General features: G+C 38.1%; 1 protein-coding gene across 4 annotated transcripts in view; it reads left to right on the top strand.

Annotated features, from left to right (window-relative positions):
* Window positions 1–17055, top strand: part of SCAF4 (SR-related CTD associated factor 4) — a 61936-nt gene that overhangs the window by 38213 nt on the left and 6668 nt on the right. For 2 of the 4 annotated variants that reach the window (XM_070597282.1, XM_070597283.1), the window contains exons 15-19: window positions 627–783; window positions 1980–2137; window positions 3429–3594; window positions 3679–3765; window positions 3987–4112. In XM_070597282.1, the coding sequence (XP_070453383.1) occupies window positions 627–783; window positions 1980–2137; window positions 3429–3594; window positions 3679–3765; window positions 3987–4112 (694 nt within the window). Of the gene's footprint in view, window positions 1–626; window positions 784–1979; window positions 2138–3428; window positions 3595–3678; window positions 3766–3920; window positions 4113–17055 lie in introns of all 4 variants that reach the window. The other 2 variants (XM_070597284.1, XM_070597281.1) reach the window with 1 other exon arrangement.

Genomic DNA, 17055 nt, shown 5'->3' with positions numbered 1-17055 from the left:
TAATTAATTAGTGCTTTAAATATAATGTTATTTAGTAAAATATTTGTCATTCAGAAATTTTGTATTTTCTACACTCCGTTTTTAAAGTTTATCATCTCAGAATTAACTATGAAAAATATTCACCAAAAAGAGAGAAAAAGATATAGGTTCCTTGGTATTCTTCCCCTAAGGGGCCAGAGTCAGTGTTTCCTCAGTGTCATAACACTCTGTTCTACCCTTGGATTACACAAAAGGATTTTGTCTATTGAATAATTCCAGGGTACCCAAAACTTTTGAAAGTAATTCCCACTTTTTTTATGCTGGGTTGTACAAGGAGCTTCAACCTTTCTCTCATTTCCTTTTCTCTAAGTTTTATGCTGGCTGGATTAAGCGGGTGGGTGGGTGGAGGAATGGGTAAGATGTGTGATGCCAGTCAAATTTCCATCCTAGGACAAAGTGGGATAAAAGGGTAACCAATCGCCTACTGTCAAATAAAGCTTTGAGTGAGATCCAGGGATAGCTGGGCCAGATTACTCCCTTGCTGCCCAAGTCTGAATGATTAGAATGGTAGGGAACAGTTAACTCTGAAAATTTATGACATTCTTCTCCCTTCCTTCTTTTTTATATTTTAAATAATGGTGAAATAGATTGCCTGGGCCTTAAACAAAGGAATAAAGGCAGATTATAAGCAGTATTGGGATGTAGAACTTGGTGTTACTTATATTCCATGGGACAAAGTTAAGCCTGAAGAACTGGAGAGTTTTTGTGAAGGAGGAATGTTGGACAGTGATACACTTAATCCAGGTAAAGCAGTATTTAATTTCTTTTAAAATTCATCTATTTTCTTGGTAGTACATATGACAAATATTCTTTGCATTAGGAAGTGATATTTGAGAAGAAAATTTTCAAGTACCCACTGTGTGCCAATCTCCATTATAAACTAGGGAAACAGTGAATTAAGATAAATGTGGTCTTTGCCCATATGCAACTTAGTTTTAGTGGGAAAGATGCAGACCAAATGAAATCACTACTAATTGTGGGGCTAATTATTAACTACGGTATTAAGTAGATCTTAAGTAGAATTTTTCACTGTGAAAACTTAGATCAAATGAGTCTTAAACTGAGCATCGTTGGTATTGTGTTTTAATCCAGTATATCATAATAATTTCTTTGAAAATGTTTAAATGTCCAGAGTAGCAATCAGAAGTAAACATTTGAGACAAGAAGGTTCTTTGTGGGCCTGGATATTAAAAATGCCAGGACAGTGGAATTGTGGTGCGGAAGATGGCAGAATGTATGAGCATGCCTGGAGATTGATAGCAGCACAAGGAGGAGTACAGGGTGGCATGGCAAAATAGAAAGAACGTTTAAAGGAAGCTTCAAGCAGGAGTGATGGTTTGAGAGCCGAAAGGAGGTGAAACAATGCTGAACTATTCCCATACCGAACTCCTCCCTCCACCTTGCATGATGCCTTCACTCAAGCATAGAGCTGGGTTTCTGTCCAGGCAAACAGTTATGAAGGGTCTGCTATGCACCAGGCATTCTGAGAGGCTCTGGTGCAGAGTAAAAATCCTGCTTCTCCCTCCCAGGATCTTTAATCCAGGCAGACCACTGTTGTGGTTAAGAACATAGACTCTAGAGCCAGGTGTGTCTGGGTTGAGTTCCATCTCTGCCACTTACTAGGTATGTGACCTTGGACAAAGTGTCTTTTCCTCATTTATAAAGTGGGAATAATGATAGGACATCCTTATAGATGGTTATGAGAATTAAATGAATTAATAGATATAAAATGCTTAGAAGTCTGCCTGGCGCACAGTAAGCATTCTTTTGCATGTTTGCTATTGTTATCCATTAATTTAAACAATTAACATTTATAAGTTAGCATAGGCATTTCTTTAATAGTTAGAATGCTGATTTTTTAATATTTAAAAAATCATTTCTGGGTTTAAAGTTATAAACTGGAAATGGCAAACTGTTTAAAATTTCTTTAACTCTCATAGATTGGAAAGGAATTCCCAAGAAGCATGAAAATGAAGTTGCTCAAAATGGAGGGGCAGAAACCTCACACACAGAACCCGTGTCGCCCATACCTAAACCGTTACCTGTGCCTGTCCCTCCTATCCCTGTTCCAGCGCCTATAACAGTGCCACCTCCACAGGTAGGAATATTTGGGGCATCATGTAAACATTTAAATGTCTGAAAGATACCACTCTGAATCCTACTGTAGATGTATGTCTAGATTCATAGTCAACGACATGAGTGCATAAATGTGCATATTCTTCATGTTTTGCTATGTCAGACCTATTGTTTATAAACTCTTTAACATTTTTTCATAATGTTAATAAAACGAGAATAAATTCACATTGCCTTACATCTGTAGATGATTCAGTGTCTTATCCTCATAATGTTTCAGACTCCTGGCTTTGCTCTGGTGGTCTTCCTATGTCAGAATTGTTTTAAGGATTAAATGAGATAATGTATGTTAAATATTCAGCATGTTTCCTATTACATAATAAGAGCTAACTGATGAAAAACCTTTCAGTAAAAATTATAAATACTTGACCCAGAGTTTTATATGTGATCTAGTAGATTTTTCTTTCCTTTCAGTACCTTCCTTCCTCAGTTTCTCACATTAAAACTGAATCAGATAAATCTGAGCTATCTCAAGTGGATTGCCTGGCCTCTTGATTTTCTCAGTGTAAGGAGAAAATTACATGCTTTGATACATACTTAGCTATGATATTTTATAAATGGATTTCCCAAGTTGGCAGACTATTTAGTTGACCTTTTGGATATGTCCTTCCAGTGCAGGTTCTAAATATGATTCAATGTATATTAGCACTTGTTTAAAGAAACCTGACCTGTTAAAACTGATCATACCTTTTTTTATTTTTTTAATAATAGCTGACATTTTTGGGGTGTTTATTAATTGCCAGGCACTAGGCACATAACATATATTAACTATTTAATCCTCATAATTATGTGAGGTTGGTTGGCACTTTTGCGTTTTTCAGATGAGTAAAACTGAGCTGTGGAGAGTGTAAGTAGCTTGCTCAAGGGCACAAAGCTAGTTAAAAGGGGGGGCCAGGCAGCTTGACCCTAAGACCTGTGATCTTAATCACTGTAAATTGCCAGGTAGCTTTTCTTTGAGTTCTGTTCTCAAACTTTTGACCTGACCATGGAACATGTTTTAACATGTTATGTTCTATCAGAACACCAGTAGATACTGGTGAAATACAATGTGAATTTGCTGTCATAAAGTCGAGAACAAAAATTTGATTTCTGTCATTTGGGGTAGGTACGGATTACCACCTGTCATCTAATACGTTTATTCACATAATCACAAATTTAGAAATACCTGTTTTTTCAACAAGATATTTTCTTCATCTGTACGCACTGTATGGGTGGGAGGGTGGTAGATAGATGGCTTCCTTTCTCCTTCTTTCTAGGTCCCACCACACCAGCCAGGTCCTCCTGTCGTTGGTGCTCTCCAGCCACCTGCTTTCACACCTCCTTTGGGAATTCCCCCTCCGGGCTTTGGTCCCGGTGTTCCTCCTCCGCCGCCGCCTCCACCATTTTTGCGCCCAGGATTCAACCCAATGCATTTACCACCAGGTACACTAAGTTATTTGAGAAGATACTTTTTTTAGAGTCTGAAATAAAATGACATTGATGTGGATGTTATTTTTCTTATTCTAGGTTTTCTTCCTCCTGGACCCCCACCTCCTATAACTCCACCAGTGTCCATTCCTCCTCCTCACACTCCACCAATAAGCATCCCAAACTGTAAGCATATTTTTCCTTTGTGTTCACTTATCCTTGGAGTCAGGAGTAGGAGGGAGAAAGGACCAGTAATAGGATCTATAGTATGGCAAAAGAATGTTGACCGGGGTGATAATTAATTATTCAGCTTCACATGTTGATGTAATTATATTCCTTAGCTACTATCGCTGGTATAAATGAAGACACTACAAAAGACTTATCTATTGGAAATCCCATTCCAACAGTGGTGTCTGGGGCTAGAGGAAATGCCGAGTCTGGTGACAGTGTGAAAATGTATGGCTCTGCTGTGCCACCTGCTGCACCCACGAATCTGCCCACCCCTCCTGTAACCCAGCCTGTTTCACTTCTTGGTAAGTTAATTTTTTTATCACTAGTTTTTTTTTCCCCTGGCCAAGTTAGATTTTTTAAGAACAATGCTAATTCTGGTACAGTGTTCTCTGAGGCTGATATATTTTTTTGAGGAAAATCTTCCTCTTAAATCAAGGATATGCCCTTGGTCTTTACCAAGTGTAGCCCAAGAGACAACCTCAAAGATGAAATCATGTTTGTTTGTCTTGAGTAAAAGTTTGAATTTGCATATCTTAATTGGTATAGAAAAGCGATTAAACTAATCTCTATAAAAAAGAATTGGTCCAAAGTCCATGATCGACATGAACCCACATGTTCCAACTTTATAAGAGAGAGCATTTCTTTGACAACATAGGTTTTTTTATAGATCTAAAACCCCTGGACTGTGCTTGCATTCTCTGTGGGCTCACAAAGAAAGTATCTTTGATGCTTTGCAATAAAATGGCTTTGTTATCTGAGTGACAGTTACACAGCCTGAGGTCATGCCTTCCCACTGATCCCTCAGTTTTCTTCTGCTAGAGATTATGTGTTGTACTCTTTACCCACAATTTGACTTTCCCTTGAAGTGTGATTTAGATTGTTTATACCTTTAAGAGGCCTTACCCTTGCTTGCTTCAATTATAAATGAATATATCATATACTTGTTATAGTGACCATCTTTTAAATTAATAAAATTGTATTTCAGTTGGTATTGCCAAGTATAATTAACACTTGATTCTCTTAATGGGTGGTTAATTCATTCTTCGTATTATAACATTCGAGTCCTGTGAGCCCATGTTATTTTTCAGAGGTGTCTGTCTGCACTTTTGCTTTCATAATCTTAGATCTTTTAGGAAAGAGCACATTGGCTCCCTCTGAGATGTAGGACTGTGAGACATTGACTTGTGATGCAGGACTTTTTTCTTTTCAACTACACCTTTCAGTACTGTTGGAAATTTTTACTTTGTGCATGTACCACCTTTATAATAAAAACGAATTTGTTTTTAAATGGCATGCTGTCTTCTGCCCTCTCCAAGACTGAGCTTAGGCTGCTAATAAACTTGATTTTTATTTCCCTTGGTACACAGACTGGGTAATGAATGGTAAAAGAGGATTGGGATTAAAATTGGTCAGAAGTAATAATAGCAGTAGTCATCATCATGATGGGAGGTGATTTGTTTAATGAGGAAGTTGCTTCAGAGGTCTACTCCCTAATGGAAATCATGTAGTAGGAGGAACGTTGGACTAGGAGCCAGGAAACCTTGACAGGACTAGGAGCCAGGAAACCTTGACATCTTTGGATCTCAGTTTTGTTGTGCTTCCCCCCTCCCCCCCCCCCCCCCCGCTTTTCCGTATTTGTAATAAGGTGGTTACACAAGAATCACAGAATCTGAGTCAGGTAGAATTTTCTGATCAACCCCTTTCCTACAGCCTACACTCACGCCCCTGATTATGAATTCTCTTTGAAATGAAATTTCTAGTTTGGTGTCCACGGATATAAGGCCACCTGGGACTATTTACAAAATTGTGTGTGTTTGTACTTTTTTCTGGGCTTAGTAAATTCATTGAATGGGTGAAAAGATTTCATCATCTCCAAGAGTTTAACAACCACTATTTCAAACAACCTTGAAGAATAAGTATCCTGCCTCTGATTTAACATTTAGGTTTTGTAGACTCTGCCCTTTATTTCTTATCACTACTAAAATATATCCTTTAAACTCTGTATCCAACATGTGAAACAAAATAAAACACAGATGAAAAGTTGGTGAGCTTAATGACCTAAGCACTGCTAGAACAATAATTAAATTTCGTAGTATTTATCCTTCCCTGACATACCTGTTTGGATTGGATGTCCATCTCCCCCTACCACCACCACTAGAATGGAAGTTCCATGAGAGAGGGACATGTGTTACATGAGTAGGTGGATTAATGGATGGTTTTCAATGCAGGGCTGTTTATACATCACCTCTGATTATGATCTTTGTATATAACTTAAACAAAATTTAGAAATTGAAGACTGCTCCAAATCTGGAAAGGTTAAAATTTGACATAAAAATGAAAACTGTTTTGTTAAATAAGCACTTTTAACTACAATGCAGTTTTGTTCCAATCTGAGAAAGAAAACCTTCCATGTACCTTCAATTAGAAATCTTGAAAAGAATATCCCATGAATTTTGACTCTCAGAGAAATGAGATTTTTTTAATGTGTATGCCGATAAAGGAGGATTTATCCAAAAGATTAATCACAGTTCCATCATTTTGATAAAGGACTGTAGTAATCACATGCAGTACGGCAGCACTAAAGGGTCAGCAATTAGGTTAGGGTGTTGTTGATGTTAATCAAGTAATGGAATACCAGGACTAAGATGCTTTCACGTTTCCTCTTGGTGCTGTAATATTTTCTCCTATGATAAAAAGAAGTGTTAAGCCAAACCAGAAAACTTTAAGCCTAGAAGGTGATACTACACTTCAGTTTCTTCATCTGTAAAAAAGGGAATAAAAATGTCACACCAGAGTGTTGTGATGATTCAGTGTGCTAACGTATATAAAACAGCTGACACGGGGCCTGCCACAGGGTAGGTGCTCAGTGAATGGTGGGTGCTTGTTACAGGTAAGGAATGTCATAGACCATATTTGGAAATACCTAGAGAATATTTATTCTTTGAAATTCTAAAACTATATTACTCTAGCTATGATTGATTTTAAGCTGTTGTATTTATTGACAGATAGCGGAAGCAAACTTTTTAGGAAAAAATGTATCTTGACATAGATGCCTCAGGTATTTTCATGATATGTTAGACCAGATCCTAAGTTCACACATATTCAAGTTCCATCACTTGGCTTACTGAGAAAACACGTGTGTTAGTCATAGTGATAGTTCATTTAAATAGCACAACATGGTATCTGTATTCTTCTCCTTAATGATACTCAAATAGTTTTTTTACATTGGAAGGTAAATGTATCATTGAGACTTAACTGAGTTCTTGCATCTTAATTTCTGAATTGTGGCACTAATACTTTTAAAGTAGCATGGTCCAAACAAATGTTCAACAGATCTCCCAAAGTTCTGTAGTGAGGCCTGCGATTATACTGGAAGGAGCCAGAGGGGTGCTCTAAGGATAGTTTGGTTTAAAGAATTTTCTGAATGATCAGACTTAAGTGTGGGTGTTAGTTTGGGAGTGATGACTACCTGCTTCTGGAGTTGAGCTGAGGTAGCCCATACTACCACATTTGTAGAGAACTACATCTCCATGTTTTAGAGGTTCTGATTATTTTAGTAACTGATAATCTGAAACTATAAAATTATTTGATGGCACAATAGTAATGCATTATGGCTTGATTTTAAAGAAATTCATTCTTACTACCTCACCTTCAAAATAGCTAATAGAACAGTGGTGGTTTCCTAAAAGCTAAAGGTACCAGTCTGCAGTTGTTGATCATTTAGGAGAGAAGGAATATTAAAGATGATAGCAATTCTGTTCAATCTCTTTACTGTATAAGTGTATGTGTTTACTTTTCAAAAACTTGTATAACGTGTCTCTGATGTACAGCGTATTTTTATTAAAAAGTTCATTGTAAATGTGAAATTTGGGTTACTTTGGTGTTCCAAACAATAAAAAACATACACAAAAAAAGTTTGTTTGTGTTACATATCTCTACTGTGTTACCAGTACATCCAAAATACCTTTTCAAGGAAAAATTTTACTAAGTTGGACTCATTCCTTTTGTGGAAAATTAAAGCCTCGTCTCTTGCCAAATACATTTATTTGTTAATTTTTAAGATGCAGAGATTCTCCCCATTTTTGTCACACTGCTGTAGATGAGGTTGAAATTTATAAATAAGAATTGGGTATTTATAAGATTGCTTCCTATTTACTGGTAATTATTGTTACCGAAGATTTAAAGCAAAAGTCACAAATTGGTGGCCTGCAGGCTGAATTGCTAGATAGTGATATATTTCAGGCTTGATTTCCACACATCCTTGCATGGCCTCAAAAGGCATTATGGGTTGATGGTCCCAAATTTGGACACTTCAGGAAATGATGTGGACAGAATTGGTTTGTGAATTAAACAGGAGTGTTTGCCTTTATGCAGTAGTTGTGATCCCTAAAACTGCCTAGCAGATGAATAATTTTACCACTGAGTTCAGTAATTACTTTAAAATTATGATTTGTGATTTCACTTAGCTTTGGATTTCTCTGCCCAGAATTTTGATTTTTTATAGTTAGTAATTTTTAACAACATTTAAATTAGAACATTAGAGCACCAATCTACGAGTGTGAATAACATTCAAAGGAAACCTGAAGAAAATTCTAGAAAGTTTTTTTAATGATATCTAATTTTTTTAAACAATTTTTACATTTTAATGTCTTTTCTTATTCTGAACTTTGCTATAATGTTTGGTTATATTAAATTGTAAGCTAGAGGGATGTACCAGATGTTTAATTTCGTGCCCAAAAAAGCCTGCTGACTTTATCCTATAAAAGTGTTCATCTTTTGAAGGCGTCAAAATCTTTGAATTGGTACTCTAAATACTGCGTTATGTTACTACACTAGTGTCATGTAGTAGTAGTGGTTCCCAAATACTCATCACAGTGCCTTCAGCTTAGTATATAACATTGTTCTGTGGATACAGTGGATAATTAAAAGCAATTAATCTACAACTAATATTCCCTTAATTATGAATTCATGCATCAATACGCTATATTTTATCAGAAGGCAAAGCACTTCAAGAGAAGTATGTGGACAGTCTTGTGCAGAAACTTGAAAGCTGCTTATCACGTTGTCCCCATCTCCCCCTGCGCTTCCTAGGCAGCAGAACTCTGGCCTAAGAGGTCTCTTACATTTAAATCTCTCTGATAGACATGTTTTTGGGTGCAGAAACTCTGGGCTTTAGATTGATTTTGGTAGACAGAGATATTGCCGTGAAGAATTTCAGGTAAGATTTTTTTCCAGCTAACACTGAAAATAAAATACGCTGCAGATAACATCATTCAGTGACAGGTTAACTGTATATTCCAAACTTCTAGACTCTTAATAGTACAACTCTTAACTCTAAGTCATAGCTGCCGTACTTTGTCAGTGACAGTAAAACAGCAATTTGTATATAAACTGCACTTCTGAAAAGTGACTCTAAATGAAGTATAGGGAAAATGACCAAACAAAGCCTATTGTACATTATTTTGCAAAAAAAGACGAGTCATTTTAAAGAGATAAGTCTCTGATTTCTCTTTATTTGAAATTCTGGTTTTCAGGTGTTGCATTTTATCAAAGCATAATGTACTCCTATGCTAAAAATAGATATACATCTGTGTATAACTGCATTATATATTATTGAAAACTCACATTTCTTTTAAAGCTCTCTTGCTACCGTTCTAACCATGATTTTTTGTATAACCTTAATGTATAATGCAATCTAAAATGTGCTTTCTCTCATTCTTTGAAAACTAGCTTCATATTCTTCCATTCTCCCCAGCTCCCGACACAGTACCTACTATAAGAATTGTGTGGGAGTCTTTTCAAAATAATTATACCCTAAATGTTATAAATTGACGAATCTAGGCAAAGGAAATACATGTATGAATTGTACTGTTCATTTTAGTTTTCTGAAGGTCTGGAGTTTTAAGAAAAATAGCATTTTTTATGATTAAAAATATATATGTACATGGCTGGGGATCTCAGGGCATTTGGTGGAAGAGATAAGAGTGGTCGATATATCTTTTCCTTCATGTGAAAAAATTTTAGCTTCCTGCAAAATGCCACATTGACATTCATTCTATTGGGATCAAATCAAAAAAGGTGGAACTACGACCAGAGAGAACATTGCAGCCTTTCTCAAAACAAATTTCAGGTCTTCATAGGTTTGCAGTGGAAAGAGACTCACCACCCTTGGCAAGAGACCTGGACCTTGTAGACACTGCTCTTGCCCCCTGAGAAGTATCTTCTCCTTGATGAGTTTGCTCATCACCTCTGCCACCACCATTCATTCAGCCGTTCAACATGTATTTATTCAGTACCTACTGTGTGCCAGGCACCCTTCTGGATACTAGAGACACCTGAATGAACAAGACAAGGCCTGTCTTCCTCGAGCTTATATTCCATTAGGGCCTTAGATAATAAACTAATAATTTCACATGGAGATAGTCCGATGAAGAGACCTATGAAAGTAAAGCAGAGAACAGGACTGGAGGAGTGTCACATGAGATGTGATATTCTAAATAGAATGGCCAGGAAGGGAAACTAAGGAGGTAATGGAGAGAAATGACAGTGGAAAGAGCTGTATAAATACAGAGGAAAGCCATTTCAGGTAAAGGAAAGAACAATAGGGGTCCTGGACTCAGAACGTAGTTGCTTGTTTAGGGACTGTGGCGGGGCTGGTATGGCTGGAACAAAGTGAATGAACAAAGGGAAAAGGGGCAGGTGATGAGTTTAGAGAAGGTTGTCAAGGGCCAGGTTATGAGTGCAGTGGGAAGTGTTGTAGGGTTTTGAACAGTGTTACAATCCAATTTACAGTTTTTAAAGGATTGCTATGGCTATTACATAGAAAACAGACTGTGGGAGTTGGTGAGAATGAAGAGACCAGATTGGATGCCACTGGAGTAGATGAGCGGTAAGAGGTTGTGTTGGTGTGGTACGGTAGAGGTGATAAGTAGTTGGATTCTGAATTTACTTTGAAGATAGAGTCTTCAGAATGCATTTATTAATTAAATACGTTCGAGAAAGAGCAATTGTTAGAGTGTAATTGCCTTTCCTGAGATGGGCCGGTCTCGAGGAGGAGTGGGTTTAGTGGACAGATAGCAAGTTAAAACATTGAGTATTTTGACTGATATTCGGGTGCAGATGTCAGGTAGACAACTGGTAAATAAAATCTAGAGAAGTAAATTCTGGTGTCATCAGCAGGTAATATTTACAGCCACTGGCACCTTTGAGATTACCTGAAGAGGGCATGTAAGTAGAGAAGTAGTGAAATGGATGAGGCCAGAAATATTTTAGCAGTTAGCAGTTGAGAATATGATACTGAGAACTAAGACATACATAGTTCCATGTGTGGGGAACTCTTCTGAGGAGTTACAGCCCTATGAGGTAGATACAGTTACCCTGTTTTATACATGGGGAAACCAAAGAATAAAGAGAAGAAATAACCTGCCCAAGGTCACAGCTACAAGTGGCAGAGCTAAAATTCAAGGTAGCTTTACTCCTACATGTGCGCTTTTAACCGATGTTCTATACTGTTCTCTCCAGGAAAGGATACTAAAAAGATGCAGCCAGTGGGCTAGCAGGCAAAAGTAGAGGGAGGTATTTTGAAAGCCAACTAAGGAGAGTTCCTAGGAAGGAGGGAGAGAGAAATCAGATGCCACTGATGGGTCAAGGAAAAGTGCTGAGACTTGCCACCTGGATTTAGCAAAATGAAAGCTCCTGGGTGACCTTGAGAAATATGGTTGCATCAGAATAATGGGTCCAAAAGCCTAATTATGGGGTCAGGAGCGATTGGGAGATGAAGAAATGGATACCATGATTTGGGACATCTCTGAGGAGATTTGCTGTCTAGGGGAATAGTAAAATGTGATAGCTGAAGGGAGATGCCAGGTGAGGGAGTTTTTTATTTCTAAAAGGTGAGTGAAACTACAGGATCTTGATTATTGGAAAACCCAGTAGAGGGGAAAATGTTGGTGCCAGAAAGAAGAGATACTTGCTAGATTGATATGTAGGTGAGAGGGCGTGGATTCAGGGCTCGAATTAAAGGGCTTCTTAGCCTTTGGAACACAGACGTTCACAGATAAAAGGAGCAAAATGCATAGAGGTGCAAGTAAATTGGTAGATTTGGCAATAGGCAGGTGGATAACAAAGGTGGACCTTTCTTTGTCTAAAGGTCTATTCTTTTTAATGGTTAACCAATCAGGATAAATAAAATGTGGTATATTCATATAGTGGAATATTACTTGGTAATAGAAATGAAGCACTATACATGGACCTTGAGAAGATGCTAAGTGAAAGAAGCCAGTGACAAAGGATCACATATTGTCTGATTCCTTTTATATGAAATGTCCAGAATAGGCAATAGAGACCAAAAACAGAGTATATGGTTACCTGGGGGTTGGGGGGATTTGGGGGGAAAAGGGTAGTGATGATTAATGGATATGAGGTTTCTTTTTGAGGTGATGAAAATGTTCTAAAGTTGATTGTGATGGTTGCCCAACTCCGAATATACTAAAACCATTGAAGTGTACACTATGCGGGTGAATTATAGACTATGAGAATTTGATCTCACTGAAGTTGTCGTAAAACAAACCAAGAGTAGACAGGATCGAGGAGAAACTGCACATGTGAAATAGATCGTAGGAACATGAGAATGTGAATTGACTAGGAAAATTAGAATTGCTGGCCAGAATTAAAGGGAGCACTTGTGGTTGTAGTTAAAACTTTAAAATGAGACCAGTCGGCATGCTGCAGATGGGACAGCCGGTGGTCTGTTCAGGTGCAGATTCAGTAGAAGAGTTGTATTTGAAACCAGCATTGAGGGTTTTCCAGCCAACTGTGGTGAGGGGAGAACCACGGACTCCAAGGCAGGTAAGGAGGAAAGTAGCCATGAAGGACACTGGGGACATGCCCCTAGTGGGATCGAAGATTGCTCCAGGGAGGGGGTCAGAGAGTCGGGTACTTGAAGATGAGGATTCAGAAGTGATAGTTATTTGTAATGAAAGGTCCAGGGCTTCCTAGAGGCAGTGGCTGTGGTAGAATGAAGACAATTGACGACGACGTGGAGTTGTCTTTCTACTAACTTGCCTTTCCAGATGTTCCTCTGCCCTCCCTCCTACTACCCCTCCCCTTTTTCACATAGCAACTCCTTGCTTTTCTTGAAAGATTCACTTAGATTTACATTTCCTGTGAAAGTGTCCAACTAACTTGATGCAGTTGATCACTCCCAAAGTATTTAAATTCAAACCCTTAGTAACTTTCTGTCTGTCTCACTGGCTGTACACACTGTAGTCCATGGCAGAAAGCCACCCTACTCATTTATGTACCTTCCCTGTCCCTTATTTACCTTCTCCTGAGATTTCACGGTCCAACCTTCTTCCCCCTCTCCACCCCTTTAACCCTTAAACATATCTGTTCTTTATTTCACATAATCGCAGACAGCTTTGCTATAAATGGCAATGGTTCCTCCCCTTTAATCTTGACTTTTATTTGTTTTTATTGTGAAACAAGCCGTTTTTTGCCACCTCATAGGAAATATCCACAGTTAAGTCTTGTTATTTTGAATTAAACTCCACTGTATTTCTTATACTTCTCGAATTTGAACAGAGACATTTGCGGGTGTTACTTTTTTGGTCTGCCTTAAAATCTTGTTATATTAGAAAATGTGGAGTTTTCTATCTAATATGATGGTTCCCTGGGTCTGAACGCTTCCCTTTTTTGTTTCACCGATGTTCTGGGTGGGTTAACATCGTGACTCTTCTCTTATGAGCTCTCGGTATACATATAATCAATTTCTTCACATTTCTACCAGATGTAGCCCAGTCCCCTCCAATTCTCGATATTACCATGTGCAATTTATCTGTCTCCAAAAATTGCTTTTCTTCCAAAATTCCTGCATTGCTTTAATGCCTCCATCCACGCAGGCATCCAAAGCAAAGAGCTATGTTCCTCCATCTCTTAAATCTGTCAGTCCTGCCACTAAATGTCTTCAGTCTGGTTCTCATCTCTAGCACCTCTGTCTCGGGTCAGTCTCTCACCTCTGTCCCCTATATTCTTGGAATAAGAGCCTAACTACTCTCTGGTGTCCTCCCCTTCCTTGCTTTCCTGTACACTATTTGCTAGAAGGATCTTTCAAAAATGAATATAGGGTCATCTTTGCTAAACATTCCTCGTAGTTTCCCCATCACTCTAAGTCTAAGTCAAGGTTCCTTCTCACGGCACCCAGGACCTCTGAATTGCCCCATCTGCTCAGTCTCATACACCTCATCTTTTTTTTTTTTTAATAATAATTTGTATTTACAGAAATTCTTTCTTGCTGCTTTAATAATAAACCTCATCTTCTCTCTCCTTAGTTTCATCAAAAGATACTCTATCGCAGTTCTGAGAACAACACGCTTTGCTTCTTCACCTTGTCAGTAAGCCTTTTCAAAAGCTGCTGCTCTCAAACAGTATTGTTCTTCCTTCTTCCTAGTTCCCTTGATTGTTCTTCCTTTCCTTTGAGACCCAATTCCAACATTCCCTGAGACTCGCATTCAGATTCACACAAACAAACTTTATCAGTCCCACCTTTGTCACCATACTAGCTTGTGCTGTCTCCTACAGCAGTTGACGCTTGTCTGTTTCTACTAGGCTATGTCCTATTTGAAGGAAATGGCTATGTTTTATTTATCTTTATATCCCCAGCACATTGAGTTAATAATGTAAAGCTTACATGTTCGATACATGTGTGAATGAATTTTCTTTTAAGATTATAACTCTAGAAAACCTGTCAGTGGTATTGTACATCATACTTCCAGATAAAGTAAATAATTGCTTTGAATGCCCTTTAGACCTTGGTAACTCACTATATATCCTGTTGGTATATGCATAATCTCAGCTTTCCTAATAAAAATAGAAATGAAATTCAGCTATCATGCCTATCAAGGGCTTGTGCCATTTGATAAATTTTTAATTAAATATAACTTCCTATAAAAGCAGTACATGTTCACTGCAAAAAAAATAACTTTTACAAAGCACAAAAAAAATCATAATTTCACCACTTCTGTGGTCTGAAGGCCAACATTTGGGACTATGGGAATATTCTGTCAGGAATCTCTAAAACATTTTGGTCCATAAAGAATTGATAGGAGGTCTACTTATTTACAGATGAGGAAAGGGGTTTGAGTATATAATATCTTAAGCAAATCCCAAATACAAATATCCACATATGTGGAATAGATGGATTAGGCAGTTTTTTAATAAGAAATATTGTGCTTTATAGAAGGTGTAAATGACTGTAAATGTTAACCCTGCCACATCAATCTGCATACATCCTCAAACGCATGCAATAAAGGACTTAGTGATGTGTTCCTAGAGACGACGGGTTTATATTTTATAAAGAATCATTGCCCATTTTATCTTCTGTGTACAAGGTGGAGGTGGCCTTGCATCCTTTGGCCACTGTCAGATCGGTAGTTGAGGAAGCCAGTCATCGTGGGGAAATCAGGAATAGGACTTTCCCATTGCCCTGCAAGAATCACCATGTCCTCCTAAACGCTCATCTGAACTTAATTTTCTTGTTATATTAAGACGCTTTAGGCCCCTTCCCCATTTTTCTAGTGTTATTTAAGAATTTGCCAATGGCCTCTTGAGCCTATAGATTATAGATAGGTCCTTGAATGCTCGAGTGTGCTACACTGACCCCTGTAACAGTAAACATGGGTCGTTTTCGTCCTTCAGTAAAAGCTGGTGGGAAAGTAAAGTTGGATTTGTTTAAGTGCTTCCACATATGATACCTCTATTAAAAGAGGCTGTACCTGGGCACATAGAGTTTATGATGTGTGCTTTAAGTTAAAGTCCACAGATGTTGGGACTGTGCTATTCCTTTAAAAAGTGAGAAAGGATATCTTAGGTGCTTTTGTTGTCCCACTGTATGGTATATACTCAATAAATGCTCACAAAATGATAGGAAGAATGTTTCAGTTTGCCACTGAATGTTATTTCAGTCTGGGAGATGGTCTAATAGGTGGTGGTTCTGTATATGTTCATTGTCTGAGATTTTCCTAAGGACACTGAAGAATCTTTGAAGGGATGAGGTCTTGGCCTCATTCGTTCGTGTCATAATTTCTGGCTTTTCCCTGTGGGAATTAGCATTTCTCAGCTTCAGACCTGACAGGAAGCTCAGCGTATTGGCGTTTTTCCCAACCCTCGAAGTGCTGGACCTTAAACTGTGGTAGGTATCCGGGCAGCAGAGGGCTTCATACAATCTTCATGATGAGAAATGACAAAGAGTTGTGTGTGTTTTTGCCAAGTCAAATATTTAGTGTTAGGATATTTAGCACATGACAAAATAGGTGTGTGGCGTAATGGTGTCAGCCCTTAACTGTGTGCCAGACTCTGAGCTCTTGTTCATTTTATCCCATTTCATCTCAACAGAGGCAGATATTATCATCCCCATTTCTGAAGCACATGTCCAGGGTCATTCCTATGTAAGATGCTATTTCACCAAACATAATATGTCTCTTTAAGCATTTAAAAGAAGGTATTTTGGGGCCAGCCTGGTAGTGCAGCGGTTGAGTGTGCACATTCCACTTTGGCGGCCTGGGGTTCACCGGTTCGGATCCCGGGTGCAGACATGGCACTGCTTGGCAAGCCATGCTGTGGTAGGCGTCCCACATATAAAGTAGAGGAAGATGGGTATGGATATTAGCTCAGGGCCAGTCTTCCTCAAAAAATAAAATAAAATAAAATAATAAAGGTATTTTGTTTAAATACTAAAGCTGATGAGTCTTCATGTTAAGAGTTATAAACTGGTATATATACATTTTCAGGTTCACTCTATGTATTGCTTAAATCTGACAGAATAGTATTCAACCACATGTTGTAAGGAGCAAAAACTGAAGTAGAAATTCTTATTTATCTTATTAGTATTTGTACAGAAACTCTGGGAGCAAACAGGACTTGTTAAATGTTTGCTAAAGCAAGTGGGAGGAAGTGATTCAAGCTATAAACAGAACGTTGGGGGTGGGGGATGAAATTAGTTAGTATTGAAGTACTGGGTTTGCTCTCGGATTGTTTTTCTGAGTGTCACACAAGCCTTTTTCTTACCATTGCCAGTTGATAGTCATGACCCCACTTGCTCAAAGACGTTTCGGCAGTACATGCATAAATAGCATATTCTGACAAAACCTGGAACATTTTCCATCAGAGTAACTCCTATTGGTTATAGTATCTGCCTTGTGATGCTTGTATTTACAGAGAAATAAAATGAGAGATACGACGATACCTTTC

The sequence above is a fragment of the Equus przewalskii genome, chromosome 27 (assembly GCF_037783145.1).
Source record: "Equus przewalskii isolate Varuska chromosome 27, EquPr2, whole genome shotgun sequence".
Lineage (NCBI taxonomy): Eukaryota > Metazoa > Chordata > Mammalia > Perissodactyla > Equidae > Equus > Equus przewalskii.
The sequence above is the reverse complement of the archived record's forward strand: the minus strand, read 5'-3'. Positions and strand labels throughout refer to the sequence as shown.